This window comes from Armigeres subalbatus, chromosome 2 (assembly GCF_024139115.2).
Source record: "Armigeres subalbatus isolate Guangzhou_Male chromosome 2, GZ_Asu_2, whole genome shotgun sequence".
NCBI classification, from domain to species: Eukaryota; Metazoa; Arthropoda; class Insecta; order Diptera; family Culicidae; genus Armigeres; species Armigeres subalbatus.
Window position 1 is genome coordinate 193,640,531 of NC_085140.1, and position 16,621 is coordinate 193,657,151.

General features: G+C 44.5%; 1 protein-coding gene across 3 annotated transcripts in view; it reads left to right on the forward strand.

Moving 5' to 3' along the window:
* LOC134211440 (methylcytosine dioxygenase TET) overlaps nucleotides 1-16,621 on the forward strand; it is a 470,864-nt gene that overhangs the window by 107,260 nt on the left and 346,983 nt on the right. For all 3 annotated transcript variants that reach the window (XM_062688291.1, XM_062688293.1, XM_062688292.1), the window contains exon 4: nucleotides 15,672-15,845. In XM_062688291.1, coding sequence (XP_062544275.1) covers nucleotides 15,672-15,845 — 174 coding nt within the window. The remainder of the gene's footprint in view (nucleotides 1-15,671; nucleotides 15,846-16,621) is intronic.

Below are 16,621 nucleotides of genomic sequence, written 5' to 3' on the forward strand. Positions count from 1 at the left end.
TCAGATGGAAGTGAACCTCCCCATGGGGTCTCCCCACCCAGCTTGATATGTTAGGAATCAGCCGGTGGGTCCACCTACCTTTCGAGGAGTTATCCCACTCGCGCTGCCATCTGGCAACCGAAGTCACCCTGGTACGCTCGCGGGCTCCTCTGGTGCCACGTAGGTCAAAACACTCCTCGTCCTCCCGGATGACCAGCCCGACTGGCATCATACTCGCTATCACGCAGGATGCGTCGCGCGATACCGTGCGGTAGGCCGATATCACCCTGAGACACATCAAGCGGTAGGTGCTCTCCAGTTTCTGCAGGTAACTGGTTACCCCCAGTGCTTTTGCCCAGGACGGGCCGCCGTACCTAAGAATAGATGCGGCAACGCCTGCCAGTAGCCTACGTCTACTGGCGCACACCTTGGAGCTGTTGGACATCATCCTCGATAATGCCGCCACAGCAGTCGAAGCCTTCTTGCACGCATATTCGACATGGCTACCGAAGGTAAGCTTGTCGTCTATGATGACCCCAAGAATCTTCAGACTCCGCTTTGAAGTGATCGCGACGTCTCCCACGTGTACAATTGCATGTTGTGCCGACTTACGGTTGCTGACGATAACCACCTCCGTCTTATGTTGAGCGAGCTCAAGGCCTCTCGCACTCATCCAGTCCGCCACAGTGCTGATCGCGTGTTCTGCGGTTAGCTCTACTTCGGGGATTGACTCCCCGTAGACCTCTAGGGTTACATCGTCAGCAAAGCCGACGATCTTCACACCAGGAGGGAACTTTAGCTTCAGAACCCCGTCATACATCAGGTTCCATAGTACCGGACCCAGGATTGACCCTTGCGGGACTCCTGCGGTAATAGGAACACTTTTCTGACCGGCATCGGTCTCGTATAGCAGCACACGGTTCTGGAAGTAGCATTCCAAGATCCGGTACAGTCCCACCGGCAGGCTAAGCCGGTGTAACGAGAGCGCGATGGCATCCCAGCTTGCGCTGTTGAATGCGTTCTTCACGTCCAGTGTCACCAACGCACAGTATCGAATTCCTCGCCTTTTCCGTTGGATCGCTACCTCTGCAGTCTTGAGGACTGAATTGATAGCGTCCACCGTGGACTTACCCTTCCGAAAACCAAACTGGTTACTCGACAGGCCATCCGTACCCTCTGCATACGGGGTGAGCCTGTTGAGGATGATCCTCTCGAGCAGTTTACCCGTCGTGTCGATCAGGCAAATTGGTCTGTACGCCGATGGGTCACCCGGAGGCTTCCGGCCTTCGGCAGCAGTACCAACTTCTGCCTTTTCCATCTCTCAGGGAAACAACACTCATCCAGGCATCTCTGCATAGCTAGCCTGAACATGTTCGGGTTCGCTATGATCGCTGCCTTAAGTGCACTGTTTGGAACTCCATCGGGGCCTGGAGCTTTGTTCATCGCAAGGGTGTTAGCCACTGCGAGTAACTCTTCGTTCGTCACCGGAGCCACCATTTCGGCCACACTCCCAGCGCCTTGCAGCGCAGGAGGAGGCCAGGGACTTGTGGCTCGGGACGGAAGAGTACTTCGATAATCCTCGCCAACCGGTCCGGTGACCGTTCGGGGTGAAGAGCCCCTTTGGTCTTGGCCATCACGATCCTATAGGCGTCACCCCACGGATTCGCATTGGAACCCTCGCACAGGTTGTCGAAGCACGCTCTCTTGCTGCTCTTGATGGCCTTGTTAAGGGCCAGTCTCGCAGCTTGAAACACTTCCCGGCGGACCGCTCTTACCTCCTCGGTGCGGGCTCGTTGCGTCCTACGTCTAGCCTTGAGGCAGGCTGATCGTAGGGCTGCAATTTCGGCACTCCACCAGTATACCGGGCGTCTGCCATTTCTTGGCAGGGCTTTCCTCGGCATAGTAGCGTCGCACGCGCGTGATAAGACAGCTATCAGCGCATCCCCGCTTAGACTGTCGGTGTTGGCCTCCAGTCCCAGGGCCGCGGTGAAAACTTCGCTGTCGAAGTGAGTGGTCTTCCACCCACGGACCTGACAGGGATCACCCGCCCTCGGACGCTGCACACCATAATTGATCTTGAAGCGAATTGCTAGGTGATCACTATGGGTGTAGCCCTCGTCTACCCTCCAGTCCAGGTCCGAGACCAGACTAGGGCTGACAAACGTTACATCTATCCATGACTCGACCCCATTCCTACGGAATGTGCTACTGGCTCCGTCATTGACAAGCACTGCGTCGAGTTTTGCAAGTGCCTCGAGTAACGCTTGTCCCCTCTGATTGGTGCAGCGGCTGCCCCATTCCACTGCCCAAGCATTAAAGTCTCCCGCTATAACGAACGGGCTCCGACCTACTAGGTCGGCCGATAGCCTGTCGATCATCTGGTTGAACTGTTCCATTGGCCACCTTGGTGGGGCGTAGCAGCTACAATAGAACACCCCGTTGATCTTGGCTATCGCGACACCCTCCGCGGAGGAGTGTACAACCTCTTGAACGGGGTACCTGCCCGTTGTGCAAATTGCCGCCGACCTAGACCCGTCCGCCACCCAGTTGCCGTTGCCGGCAGGGACGTTGTACGGGTCGGACAGGAGGGCGACATCGATCCTCGACTCCGAGACCGCCTGCCACAGCAGCTGCTGGGCAGGTGCACAGTGATTCAGATTCAGCTGTGTTACTTGCACGGCTTTTTCCGATTGGCTTCTCCGAAGGGACACGCAGGCCCGCCCATAGCATGGGTCGTCAAGCCCTTGGACATGGTCCCTGCTGCCCCCGATGTTTCGACTTATTGGAATCGATTGGTACCACAACCGTGCTAGCTGCCTCAGCCTGTGAGTAGGTTCAATTGCTGCAGGTCGCCAAGCTGACCCGATGGAGTGCTTAACGATGTCTTCCCCAAGATGAATACAAACAGGTGTTGCAGTATGCCAATTGCATGATTCAGCCATTTTTGATTTTTATATGGGATAGCCACTTAGTTTGTTTATGTTTTCAACAGAAAATGAATTTTTCACCCCCGCGCTAGTCTCTCCCATCTACTGTCGAAATGAGTGAACCCTGATAAAAGAACCCTGGTCTTCTCTAACAGCACAATTCTGGCTAATTTGGTTGCAGCAACTGTTATGTGACTCGATTTAGTCGCATAGAAGTCACAATAACTCTTCTAAGACAAGTGTGCTGCTTGGGTTGCCCAGTCTAGTTTTAGCGAGGACGAAAGCTTGGCTAATAACTGATAACAGAGTAAGCCATTGGACATGTAATCCTCAAGCTCGTACGCATCCACAGTGGCGCAAAAATATTGCTCGTGAGTTGCAAAGTCCACAAGCGTGTATTGCTGTCAGACAGTTTACCTTTTGCATCAGTGAGTAAACAACAGCCTCAGGCATTAAAAAAGTTTGACAAGCCGCACATACCAAATACATCTGTCATACGATGATCTAGTCCAAGATGACACACTAGGTGTTACTACCTTCCAAATTCACGATTCAGCCATCTTGGATTTTAATATGGAAGAGAAAGTAAGTTTGTTTACGTTTTGCACAGAAAATTAATTTTTCAGCCCCGCCTTTTTCTATTCCATAAATTTGACAGATTGGATCACCTAGTGGTGTATTGACCTAGTACTTGATCAGTACGAACATCGTTCGTATCGTGAACCAACAGCTTGACACGATCTTGTGTCTGTGGAACTGCTGCAGAAGTTCACATTTCACACTTCTTTAATAGGCTTGGCGCCTTCATCCATCTACTTAAACTGTCATTGAGGTGGGGACCTCCGTGAGGCAATTACGTAATTGCGATTGCGCTCTTATCGTGATGTTCGGTCCCGTGGGTATTCCGACGACCCACTGCCGGCTCCGATAGCGCTTGTGCACGAATATATTGAGCGATGCCTTTCGCAGCTTTGAACATGCATACTTCGTTCGCAGCGGATGATTGTTGAACGGCAGAATGTATAGTTCTACAAGAAGCAGGAATTTCAGCAGAAGCCTGGATTCCAGTTGCAATAGAACCTTCTGGATACCTTCAGCTCTTATTTGTGATTATTTGTTCTATAACCCCGTCGCAGGTGAAATCAGTTCATCTGTCACACATGTCACACTGGATCATTTCGTTGTTCTACAACTTCTCACAGAACGAGCAGCCTGCTTTTCGACCAGAATCGCTGCTTCCGTGACCACCTCCCTACATTGTTTCCACTTTTGCATTCTTTGATACCTTTTTGACTCAACATCATTCTCATTATGAAGATTTGTAATTTGTTGGTGCTCGTTTCAACTGACGAATAACAAGGGTTTTCTGAATTTGTAAACTCCTTGAGTAAAACGCAATCGAATACGAATCGCTTTGGAGACGGGTCTGCTATCCAGCTTTCTACGTTAGCCATAGTGGCAGCTGCTAAATATGTCATCAACTGTTTTGGGGCCTTTTCCCCTACTGTTCCAACTACACCACGCCAATAAAATTGGTAGGTAGTAGGTAGTGACTTATTTGAGAAATCGTTCTGAAAATAAAAACCAGCTTAACTTCAGATCCAATCGTGACCTTATATTTAGATTTTACGCTCGGTGAAGTTGGTTTCTAGTGTGTTAAAATCAATCGTTTACTGATCATTCTTCAGAAAACGGAAAATTTGGAGGATCAGGCATTTTTGAGGGCTTAGACCCCTTTCTTTTAGCAATATCAACATGACCAGTGTTTAGTACGCAGTTCCACAGTTAAGAAATGCGTGATTACCATTTTTGAATTCGTATACAGTCGGCTCTCTACATCTTGATGTTCTATATCTCGATATCTCTCCCTATGTTGACATTTTCCTCGGTCCCTTCAATCTACATTTGGGCATTCTGAATCTCGATAAACTCACTATCTCGATATCTCTCTATCTCAATGTGTTCTGATCATATTTTGCTCTGGATTCCCTCTCCTTATGTCGATATGTTCAAATTTTTCGGCTACTAGACCATCTTTGGACAATAACAGACACATCAACAACAAGAAATGACATTTATTTTGATGTTATTTTTCAAAGAAACGAGTTTTTTCGATCTAGTACCCCTTTCAATTTTCCTGGCGAGACGACTGTATTACGATTCTAACTACACATACAATTTTATAAATACTGTTGTTGGGAATAGTTACGCTTAAATACTTTTTGAGAGCAGATTACATTTCGATCAGCTTCAAAGCTATAACATAATTAATTTATTATTCATTCACATTATAAATTCATATTTTCATCTTACATTCTAGTATTATAATCTAGCGAACATTTTTTCCCAACAGACGAGCCATTTTATATTTCTTCGACTGTTTCAGTGTTGCCAGTTTCACCAACAATAAGCTGAACTTTCTCAACAACTGTTGTCAGGCATCAAGTATTGTGCCTTGCAACAAAATGACAACTTTCGTGGTCATTTTCCAAGGCTCTCATAGATGTGTAAAATTTATCCGCAGTACAATAAAAGTAGCTTTTCTTTGGGAGGTAGGTTTTTCCTAGGCGACTATCTAGCGCTTATTTTTCGTTGCGACTAAAAAATAGCAGAGGAGTAGATTTTATTATGAGCGGTACAATAAATTTTCAACAAGAAAAACCAATCGCTACCTCAATAGACCAAACTTTTTTGTGTGTTATTGTTGTTATATTGCCTTAGAAAATTTGCTTGGCGAATGTTTAGTTTCGGCTCACTCTGACAGCTAAATTTCGGTTCGGCTTGACATTCACATTTTTTTAATCTGTTTCTTCGTCCCATATGGCATATGCTCTAACCTATTTTTTCTTAGAATCACTGAGCTGTGAAAGTGCTTAATAAGCATTTTTAGTGAGGTGACTATGGCCCATTTAGGAATGAAAAATAATCGAAAAAAAAGATGGCGGAAGAACAGGTTCATCTTTCACGTTATAGTACCCTAAGAAAGGGGGAAACTTTTAATAATTCTTCTATGGTATACTAAATATTTAAATACCCTGTGCGTCATTCTATGCTAAGTGTTCATAGTTTTGAGCGTGAGTCAATTAGTTTACTGCTTTGAGCAATTTACTGCCACATCAGGAGATAATGTGTTTCTTTTCAGTATGGCGAATGGCAACTGTTATTAATTTTTTATGACTTTGAACACAAACAGTTGAACCGTTTGTTTGAGAAACTGCATATTACATATATTGCAGTGTTCAGCAGAATCATTCTCAGACGATCATAATTGTAATTTTCATTTGAGAAAAATAAGCGAAGTGGTAGATTTTTCATGAGCAGTACAATATTACAAGTCAGTCAAAAAGCCACTTGGTGCGGTTTGGCAGCCCCATCCAAATAATATTAGCTAAATATCAACATCAACATTGAATCCTTTGTATGGCATTATAGTTGGTTTGCAGGACGAAAAAATAGTTCAAGAAGTAACGGTAAATGTTTCAAGTCCAGACACGACTATCAAACGATTCTTACTATGAGCTATGATATGAAGTTCAGAAACAGTAATCCTTTGTCTTAGTTCATCCACATAGAGCACAATTTTAAATTATTGGCTACAGTTTTTGAGCTGGGAATACTCACTGGCGTTGTCTTTTGCCTATAACTGTTGATCTGTATCGAAAGAATGAATTAATTCTGTTGGAATTTGTTAAAAAATGTTTTTATTGTTTTCTGGCAATTGTGAGAAACGGTGTTAGTTTCTCAAACAAATGATTCAATTGGTAAGCGTTAATGCGAACATCATCCTGCATAACTGCTAGCGAATATAATTTATGCGGTTTAGTTTTACTAAGGAAATGTCTCACATTTCTAGTGGTTTTATTGTTTTTCGCGCAGAGTAGTTAGCGCGATGCTGGTTGCAGCTGTTGTTATGCAATCAGCCATTGTACCTCAGTTTTGTATCAATCAACCTCGAAGTGATAATTTGAATATAATCACATAACCAGATACTTTAAAGTGCTCTAAATTGCACAAATCGCTTCAAAGTACTCAACAGTCCATAAAACGAAGTCAAAAGCTTTCATTTGTCAAGGTACAGTTTTTATTACTGATTTATGACCGAACCACCTGCTGCTGTTCGTTGCTGTTTCGGGCCAAGTTCGGACGTAACGACCGTCGGAATTTCAGTGCAAGCCATAAAGATGTAAAATGTCCTTTTTCTTATGTCTCCTTAAAAGTATAAAGTACCGTCTAGGGAATTCGTAGAAGAAGAAAAGGACTCTTTCCAGCTGTGCCTCCTATTGAACACCTCTGTTCCAATGACACACTCCAACGTTTGTCATAAAACTCTAAGCATAAAAGGTCTGCAAGATGAGTTCGCACAATTACCTCCATTTGATTCTTCGCCACCACTTCGTAAGTACTTTGAAAGATTTGCTCTTTTCATTCAGATCATGTCGACAAGACACTATAGACTATTAGATTAATAGCCAGGAAGAGAAAAAAAATCTAATGAACAAACATGTGTAAATCATTCAAATAGAATAGCCAATGATATTAGCCTCGAAGTCAAGACAATTGAACCGTACTATTCGACATTGATTCCCCATAGCTGTGACTGACCTTGAGCCTACATATTAAGCCAGACACCCCTGTAGACGACACATTTTAGGCAAGCACCTGTAAAGAACCGTCCCCTAATCATTGCGCATCAAAATCCGCACCACAAATCAACCCAAACCCGCCTCGTCATACCTACCGAATAACAAAATGTCGTCGTCCCCTTTGGGTATTTTCAAACCCCCGAAATTCAACCTCAACAGCACCACACACACACCCAGCACGGGAGGGTGGAAACTCGGTGCACCGACCGGGTTGCCAAAAGTCGCCTCCTTCTGGCTCAAGGCCAACCGTACCCACCTGACCTTGAAAGATGCGGGTGCTTTTGTTTTCGATAATTTTCAGAGTCCTCCCTGGGTTGTTTTGTTCAAATTTGACTCTTCCGAAAATTAGAAGGGTTGATTATAAACAAACGAACCCTCCGCTACAGCCGGGTCTGATTAAGAGAAGTCTTTCAAACTCAGCCTTTTGACTGTGACTAATTTAACGGGAAATTGCTTTTTGACGTTGCGCGGTGCTTTACACCAACTGTTCCGATTTTTCGCCGACAAATTGCCACACTCATGAGACGTCGAGCCGAGAAAATACGCCCGGAACGATTATGATGATGGTCCACAATCCCCGGTGCGTCGGGGGTGGGTGGTTGCGTTTTTTGGAAGCTTCCCAGCGCGCACCATTTATAAGTCTCGCCTCATTTTATTACACTTTCATCGGAAGGCGCCTCCCCCCGTCCCGTCCCTCGGGGAGTGATTTTTCGGTTAGGTATTTCTGGGGTTGCCTCGTAACAGCCATACACACTCTGGCAGACAACGCTCCGGCTGCTGACTGGTGGGGTCGGGGGTCTGATATGGAAGCTTTCGAGCGCCGACGACCGGTTGGTCGTCCTGCTACCAAGTTTGGGTTGGATAGCAGCTGTTTCTGGGGCCAAAAGCAAAAGAGCTGCTCACAAATATGTACGATGATGAAGTTTGGCTGGCGATGATGGTGATGATGATGGGGACGATAATGATGATTGGGGTGAAGAAGGGAAAGATAACTGACGAGTTTTGGGACTGAACGGTGGAGCACAATGGGGAGGATAAATTCGTCTGGGCGTAAAATATATGTATATGCTGGGTATTCATTCACAAAATAGCCCCGTGCGGGATGTGTTGAGAAAGGTTAGGTCTGTTGTGGATTGTGGTATAATTCGATATGTTGAGGAAATACACACAGTTGTAAATCATTGCAATTGCGGTTTCAAAAATGCACATGAAAAGAATCAACGAAAGGTTTGCACGAGCCAAAAAGCGTTATTACAATATATTATCCGGAATAGAATAAAGCTCCATATTCATTTTTTTCGTCAACAATGTTCAAATTATCTAGATTAGTGAGTCTTAGTCCGTGATGAAATGAGTACAATTATGAAAATGCAACAGTGCAATGTAGAATGTGGCGCTGCAATGAGCTGAAAAATTGTCAGTAAGGCAAAAAAATTAAAACTCGAACGAGATAGATTTGATTAGTCTCTTCTTCTCCTTCTTTTCTTCTTCTTCTGTTTATACAAAAATGAGTTTGCATTTCCTTTGAGGCAATACAACTCAGAATGGATGAATGGATTAGCATGATTTATGCACGGTTCGATTTGTCCTAGAAAAGGCTTTGTTTATATGTAGAAATTGCAGTTTATATGTAGAAAATGTTATATATGAAAATCATTAATATCTAAAAATTCTGTGAGTTGTGAAGAAATTCAAAACGATTGTACATAAATCGATTAAGATTGCGGTGCATCAATATTTGACATTTACAAAGCAAAAGTGTTGATCTCGGGAAACGCAGGGTCCAATCTGCTATAGTCTCTATTTATAAAAAGGAAGCTCGAAAGCCTCCTTTCAAGAGGCTCGGAAGCCTCCTTTCAAGAGGCTCGGAAGCCTCCTTTCAAGAGGCTCGGAAGCCTCCTTTCAAGAGGCTCGGAAGCCTCCTTTCAAGAGGCTCGAAAGCCTCCTTTCAAGAGGCTCGAAAGCCTCCTTTCAAGAGGCTCAGGCCTCCTTTCAAGAGGCTCAGGCCTCCTTTCAAGAGGCTCGGAAGCCTCCTTTCAAGAGGCCTCAGAGCCTCCTTTCAAGAGGCTCAGAAGCCTCCTTTCAAGAGGCTCAGAAGCCTCCTTTCAAGAGGCTCAGAAGCCTCTTTCAAGAGGCTCAAGCCTCCTTTCAAGAGGTTCAGAAGCCTCCTTTCAAAGGCCTGGAAGCCTCCTTTCAAGAGGCTCAGGCCTCCTTTCAAGAGGCTCAGGAAGCATCCTTTCAAGAGGCTTGGAAGCCTCGTTTCAAGAGGCTCAGGAAGCCTCCTTTCAAGAGGCTCAGGCCTCCTTTCAAGAGGCTCGAAGCCTCCTTTCAAGAGGCTCAGGAAGCCTCCTTTCAAGAGGCTCAGGCCTCCTTTCAAGAGGCTCAGAAGCCTCCTTTCAAGAGGCCCAGGCCTCCTTTCAAGAGGCTCAGAAGCCTCCTTTCAAGAGGCTCAGGCCTCCTTTCAAGAGGCTCAAGCCTCCTTTCAAGAGGCTCAGGCCTCCTTTCAAGAGGCCTCAAGCCTCCTTTCAAGAGGCTCAAGCCTCCTTTCAAGAGGCTCAGGCCTCCTTTCAAGAGGCTCAGAAGCCTCCTTTCAAGAGGCTCCAGAAGCCTCCTTTCAAGAGGCTCAAGCCTCCTTTCAAGAGGCTCAGAAGCCTCCTTTCAAGAGGCTCAGGCCTCCTTTCAAGAGGCTCAGGAAGCCTCCTTTCAAGAGGCTCGGAAGCCTCCTTTCAAGAGGCTCAGAGCCTCCTTTCAAGAGGCTCAGAAGCCTCCTTTCAAGAGGCTCAGAAGCCTCCTTTCAAGAGGCTCAGGCCTCCTTTCAAGAGGCTCAGGCCTCCCTTTCAAGAGGCTCAGGCCTCCTTTCAAGAGGCTCCAGGAAGCCTCCTTTCAAGAGGCTCAGAAGCCTCCTTTCAAGAGGCTCAGAAGCCTCCTTTCAAGAGGCTCAGAAGCCTCCTTTCAAGAGGCTCAGAAGCCTCCTTTCAAGAGAGCTCAGAAGCCTCCTTTCAAGAGGCTCAAGCCTCCTTTCAAGAGGCTCAGGAAGCCTCCTTTCAAGAGGCCTCAAGCCTCCTTTCAAGAGGCTCAGAAGCCTCCTTTCAAGAGGCTCAAGCCTCCTTTCAAGAGGCTCAAGCCTCCTTTCAAGAAGGCTCAGAAGGCTCCTTTAAAGAGGCTCAGAAGGCTCCTTTCAAGAGGCTCAGGAAGGCTCCTTTCAAGAGGCTCACAGCCTCCTTTCAAGAGGCTCAGAAGCCCTCTTTTCAAGAGGCTCAAGCCTCCTTTCAAGAGGCTCAGAAGCCTCCTTTCAAGAGGCTCAGAAGCCTCCTTTCAAGAGGTTCAGAAGCCTCCTTTCAAGAGGCTCAAGCCTACTTTAAGCCTCCTTTCAAGAGGCTCGAAGCCTCCTTTCAAGAGGCTCCAGCCTACTTTCAAGAGGCCCGGAAGCCTCCTTTTAAGAGGCCCGGAAGCTTCCTTTCAAGAGGCTCGGAAGCCTCCTTTCAAGAGGCCTGGAAGCCTCCTTTCAAGAGACCCAGAAGCCTCCTTTCTAGAGGCCCAGAAGCCTCCTTTTAAGAGGCTCAGAAGCCTCCTTTCAAGACGTCCGTAGGTCTCCTTTCAAGAGGCTCGAAAGCCTGCTTCCAAGTTGCAAAAGATCCCTTTCAAGAGGCCCGGAAGCCTCCTTTTGGAAGCGTCCTTTTAAGATGCTCAGAAGCTTTCTTTTATGTAACTCGGAAGCCGTCATTTAAGAATCTCAGAAGCATCCTTTCAAGTGGTTCGAAAGCCGCCATTCAAGAAGCCCGGAATCCTCCCTTCAAGAAACTTGGAAGCAACATGTACCTGTTGCGCTTGATAATTCACTTGAAATACTTATAATTTGGTTGCTAAACATTTAATATTTTGTTTAAGGGATTTTCTTTCAACCTTGGCAGTCTGCAAGTTTGTCTTTACATCCGACTGTTTCGGTTATTAAACCTTTTTCAAGGAATAGAGGCTCGCTTTTTTGTTAATACATGGACATGTTCCATATACGTTCGCCTGGTTTAACAAAATAGCGCCCACTCGGCAAACTCGTTTTTGCTGCTTTTACAGACTGCCAAGCCTGAAAGAAAATCCTTAAAGCTAAAGATCCTACAGTCATTAAGCAAGTACAGTTTAATATTATGTCAAGTCTTCGCCTCTCTTCATTGCTACTTATTCTTTCTTCCTTCTTCCTTCTTCTTCCTTCCTTCTTCTTCTTTCTTTTCCCTTCCTTCTTCCTCTTTTCTACTTTTTTCTTCCTTTTTCTTTCTTCTTTTTCCAAACTTATTCCTTTTTCCTTCCTTCTTCCTTCTTCTTTCTTATTAATACATTCTTCCTTCCTCCTCCTTCTTCCTTCTTCTGTTTTCCTTCTTCCTTCGTCCATCCTTCCTCACTTTGCATCACCAACTTTTCACTTCTCATTTCTCATTTCTCACTTTACACTGCTACATACTTCGTACATCCCATTTATCATTACTCAATATTCGCTTCTCACTTTTCACTACTCACTTCTCACTTTTCACTACTCACTTCTCACTTCGAACATCTCACTTCAAGCATTTCACCATTTACATCTCAGATAAGGGAACAAATTTCGACTATCTGGAGTTCGGCCAAGTGACCAAAATCAATAAATGATTTTTTGGGAGATGATTTCGGTGTGGTTCAACCCACATGGGGTTTTGAAACATCCATGAGGTTTGAGATTTTGAGCTTATCCCAACACAGAGGTCCCAGCTGAATCTTATGACTCGTGACCATTTTTATTTATTGAAAATCACGTTGGAATTTTATTTTTGGCATGTCCTTATGTGTCAGTATTCTGTAACTTTGTATCATTATCATAACCGTTTCAAAGTGTCCCTTAGATGTCTTGCAATCCATATCAATTAATTATGCAAAGCGCACTCTCAACAACCTTTCAAAAATTTAAAATTCAAAAAAACCTTGTTCTCCTAGAAAACCTTCCATCAAAAGTCCTACGCTACTCTTGGATGGATGTCGAGTCATCGACCTCATCCGAAAGAAACGTGACACATCTCATCGCATCTATCCTTTAGATCCATGGTTAAAAAATCTCCAACAAAACAACAAAAAAACGTCTCCACATCATCAGAAGAAAGGATCCACCGCCTCTTGACGGATTTTCTCTTTTTTTCGGCAATTCAATGAAGTTTCCTCTCGAGAAAGGAAAATTTCAACAGTAACCGCTACAGCATTGACAACGAAACCAGGAGGAACACGCAGACCGAAGGAAATCTTCACTCGAAACGTTGCATATCGCCATCGTCGTCATTCCTCGTCACCATCGCATCATGTTCAAAGTTCATTCACCGTTGCCGCTCGGGTGGCTTCAGATTCAAACAGGAAAAAAAAAGATGCGAGAAGGCGCACCGCTCGGAAAGTCGGAAACTCTGCTGGGGGTACCTTGCCGACGACGCAGCATCATCGGGCCGCAATCATTTTTCCTCGGAAAAATCCAAAAACGAAAACAAACACCGTTTTCCAGTTTTTCTTTCTTCCATCCGCCAACAACACGGCGCAACGCAACGCATCGCGATGGGACGGGGCAACACGATTGGATTGTTTTGTTCCGTTGCGTTTCGCGCGCGCGTTCCCAAAAATAGCCCACGACATTTGGCTTGGAAGTGCTCCTTCGAAACTGGCGACGGAATAGGGTGCCCTCGATTTACTAGTATCGTGGCATCTAATCATATATAAACTGACAAATTGGGTGTATCATACGCTCTATTATCAGCAAAGACGCATTAAAATTGTTGTAAATTGATGTTTTGAATATGAACTCGTTTATACATTCAGAAATCTAAAACTACCAAATACCAACAAACACGAATTCATAATTTTAGTAAAACCCGATTTTAGCACACCCTCATCCGTAGCGACACTCAGACGCATGATTTTAATTCCCAACATACTTATCCCGTGCTGGAATGGTTTGGCGGGAAAAAGTATTCGGTAAAAATAGATCACCTTCCGAGGAGGAGAAGAGAATCGGAACCGTGCACATGTGTTCCACCTCAGAGTTTCCATTGCCTGAATCTTGCTTAGCTGCGATGCTGAAGAATACGTCCTCTTGGACTATACTGACTGCAGCTCAATGATCATCGGGTGCACTATTTCAATGTCGTCATCGAGGATTTTACAATTTCCACGCCACGATGCGACGCGCGGTTCGATGTCGTTAGGCCCCACCGAGACCGGATGTTATTTTACGAGATGGAACTATTTTTGAACCGATGCGAGATGTTTGTTTGGGTGTTTTGACTTCCAATCGGTGGTTGTGGGTGAGGAATCCGAATCGGATTTGGAGCTGGAGTTGTTATTTACGTGTTGATCTAGGTCTAGGTACGTAAACATGGATATTGGATTAAATCAGGCTTTAGCTTTTGGGGAAAAAAATGAAGAAATTTAAATTTTTTCAATAGTTTTTACTTTCATTTCGTACAATCTAATTTATATTTTGAAGCAAAATCTAATTATTAAGGGGGAGCAAAAATGTCTTGTGATGGGTATCTCAAAAGTTATAACGGACTATATTTGAGAGTAGAGTCGTTTGCAGGATGGATCAATCCAAGGCTGTCGAGAACGATTTCACCAGTGGAAGTCTAGTTTTGAGCAAAAACTTGCTTGATGGCGACATTCAGAATAAATCTTTATATTTTTAGTTTTAATAGCCGGCGATGATTGAGATAGAATTGTGAAACGGCAAATTTGTGGCTTTGATTTTCTAAACTTAAAGCAAATAAAGCAATTTGTAACGCTGCGTTTGTTTTTTATACCAACGTATGATCGCGCTTGTCAACAAAAACGTGTCCGTAAATTGTGCGTAAATGTTTACCTGTAGACATTTTTATTTTTATTTGATTTGAGTTACAAATCCCCAGCAACTATGATTGTATTATAAAGTTTAAAGACAGTTTTTTACCCTTCAAGTGTGCTATAAAACTATAATAAATACTTCAATGTTACCAAAAATATTTTGTCCAACAACTAGTAGGTATATTCTTCGCATACCTGCTAGTTGCTGGACAAAACATTTTTGGTAACATCGAAGTATTTATTATAGTTTTATAGCACACTTGAAGAGTAAAAAACTTTCTATAACCATTGCGAAATCTTCGATTCTGAAACCAAACCTCAAATATTCAGCCGATTCACCACATGGTCCGCTTCACAGAAATCGAAACCATACCTAATCGGTAAACATCCGTTACCCGTAAATCATCCGTGAAGCTCCTATCCCATCATGAAAACCGTCCACACAGCTCAAGAAACGATTAAATCATGCTTTCCTTGCATCCAACCATCCGGCAGTGCAAGGCAAAAACGCGCATATCCTGCGTGTCCCATGTGACAAATCATTCATATATTCCTAATGTTGCTACCGTGCAGCTCGCCCAAAACCGTCCGCACACAAAACAGTACAACTACAGGTCCAAACTGTAACGAAAGACGACTGCCTTGCCTGTCCTGCTTCCTAACCTCGCCCTTTCTCCGGAATACCAACGACCTGCAGGCACCAAACAACAAAACAACAGGAAGAAACGCTACGCAAAGCGAAGCAGTACAAAAATCACATCTGCTCTCTTTCGTGTGGTTTTCCAATAGCGCAGAGTGAAACCCCGAAAAATCATTTTCATTTTTACGGCAACAACGCTCTGGTCCCGAGCAAAGCCGGTCCGATCGACGACCCGACGAATCAGGAACAAAGTGTAACAGCTGTCCTGATTTATGACCCTGCTCTCGGCAGGCTGCAGCAGAGCTATGACCTGTTCAAGCTCATCGAATAGCAAAACAAAATACTGCAGTGCGACACCTTGCGGTGAATGGCAAAACTTAGTTTAGCTTTTTGGATATCCACGAGCAGCTTCGCTCGAAAGTCATACCAGCAGATAAGGGCGAAACAGTTTCGCCGTTCTATCTCTCCTTCTCTTAAATTCAGAACCTAGATAAAATATTAAACCCCAAGACATCAACCTGGATAAACTTTGTCCAACATACAAGTAGCGCCTCGATGCGGCGAACATTTGCAACACAACGACAGTGGATAAAACGAAAAGCTAACCGAACTTTTTTTTTTTCTTTTTCCTTCTTTCTTCAGATTCTGTACGGACCCGACGGGCAGTTGCTCAAACCGGAATCGAAACGAGGCCGGGGCAAGGGACGATCGGGCAAATCCAAAAAGGAGGAGAATGCGGCCAGTGGCGGCAACACTGCTGCCACTACCACCGCCACCAACGAAGGAGGTGGCGCCACCACCGATGCCAATGGAGCGGTAAGTGATTATTCTTCTTTCTGAACTTGGCTGCTGCTGTAGATGGGTTACGGTTTTGTAGTAGATTTTGTTGAATTGATGGTTTATTAGTTTTGTGTGTAGTAAATTGGTATATGATTGACAGGTACTTTGTATACATTCCAAACCTGCTTTATGCTTAATACATCAAAATTTGTTCGAATGCAATCTCTATGATTTCCAATTTTCAATTATGTTCAACTTCCAACTCGATTGATTTTTTTTTTCTAATTTATTAAAATGTTGAGTGCCGAAAACAGAAATGTCAGTCGAGAATGAAAACCGTGACTATGCGAGAAGACCAATAATGTAATCCAAATAAACAAGCATCAGTGTCAGTGCCATAACAAAAGCATCCCATTGTTGACAATAATTTTTACTGTCTCGAACAAAAGAAGCAATGAATTCGGGATGTTCGTCGTGCGTCGTTATACGACATTGGCAATAACACAACATGCTCGAGGGTAACATCCTGACTCCAGCCGTCCATCCAATCCAATCATAATTCGTCGCAAACACGTAAAACCGCCATTCGCTCGCATCCAAACCCAGCCAGGACGAAGGTAGTAAACAATTCTCGCCGGTCGTAATTCCATTTTTACTCTCATGTTTATATTGATTTTATATTTATCTTCGCTGGTGTGCAGAGCATTCTTCGAATTTAAATTGCGATAATCGCCTTTTGCGTTTCGGGCTAACCTGTAATGGCTCCATAAAATCCTTCGAATTCTGCAGTAGATCGCATTTCTGCTACCATT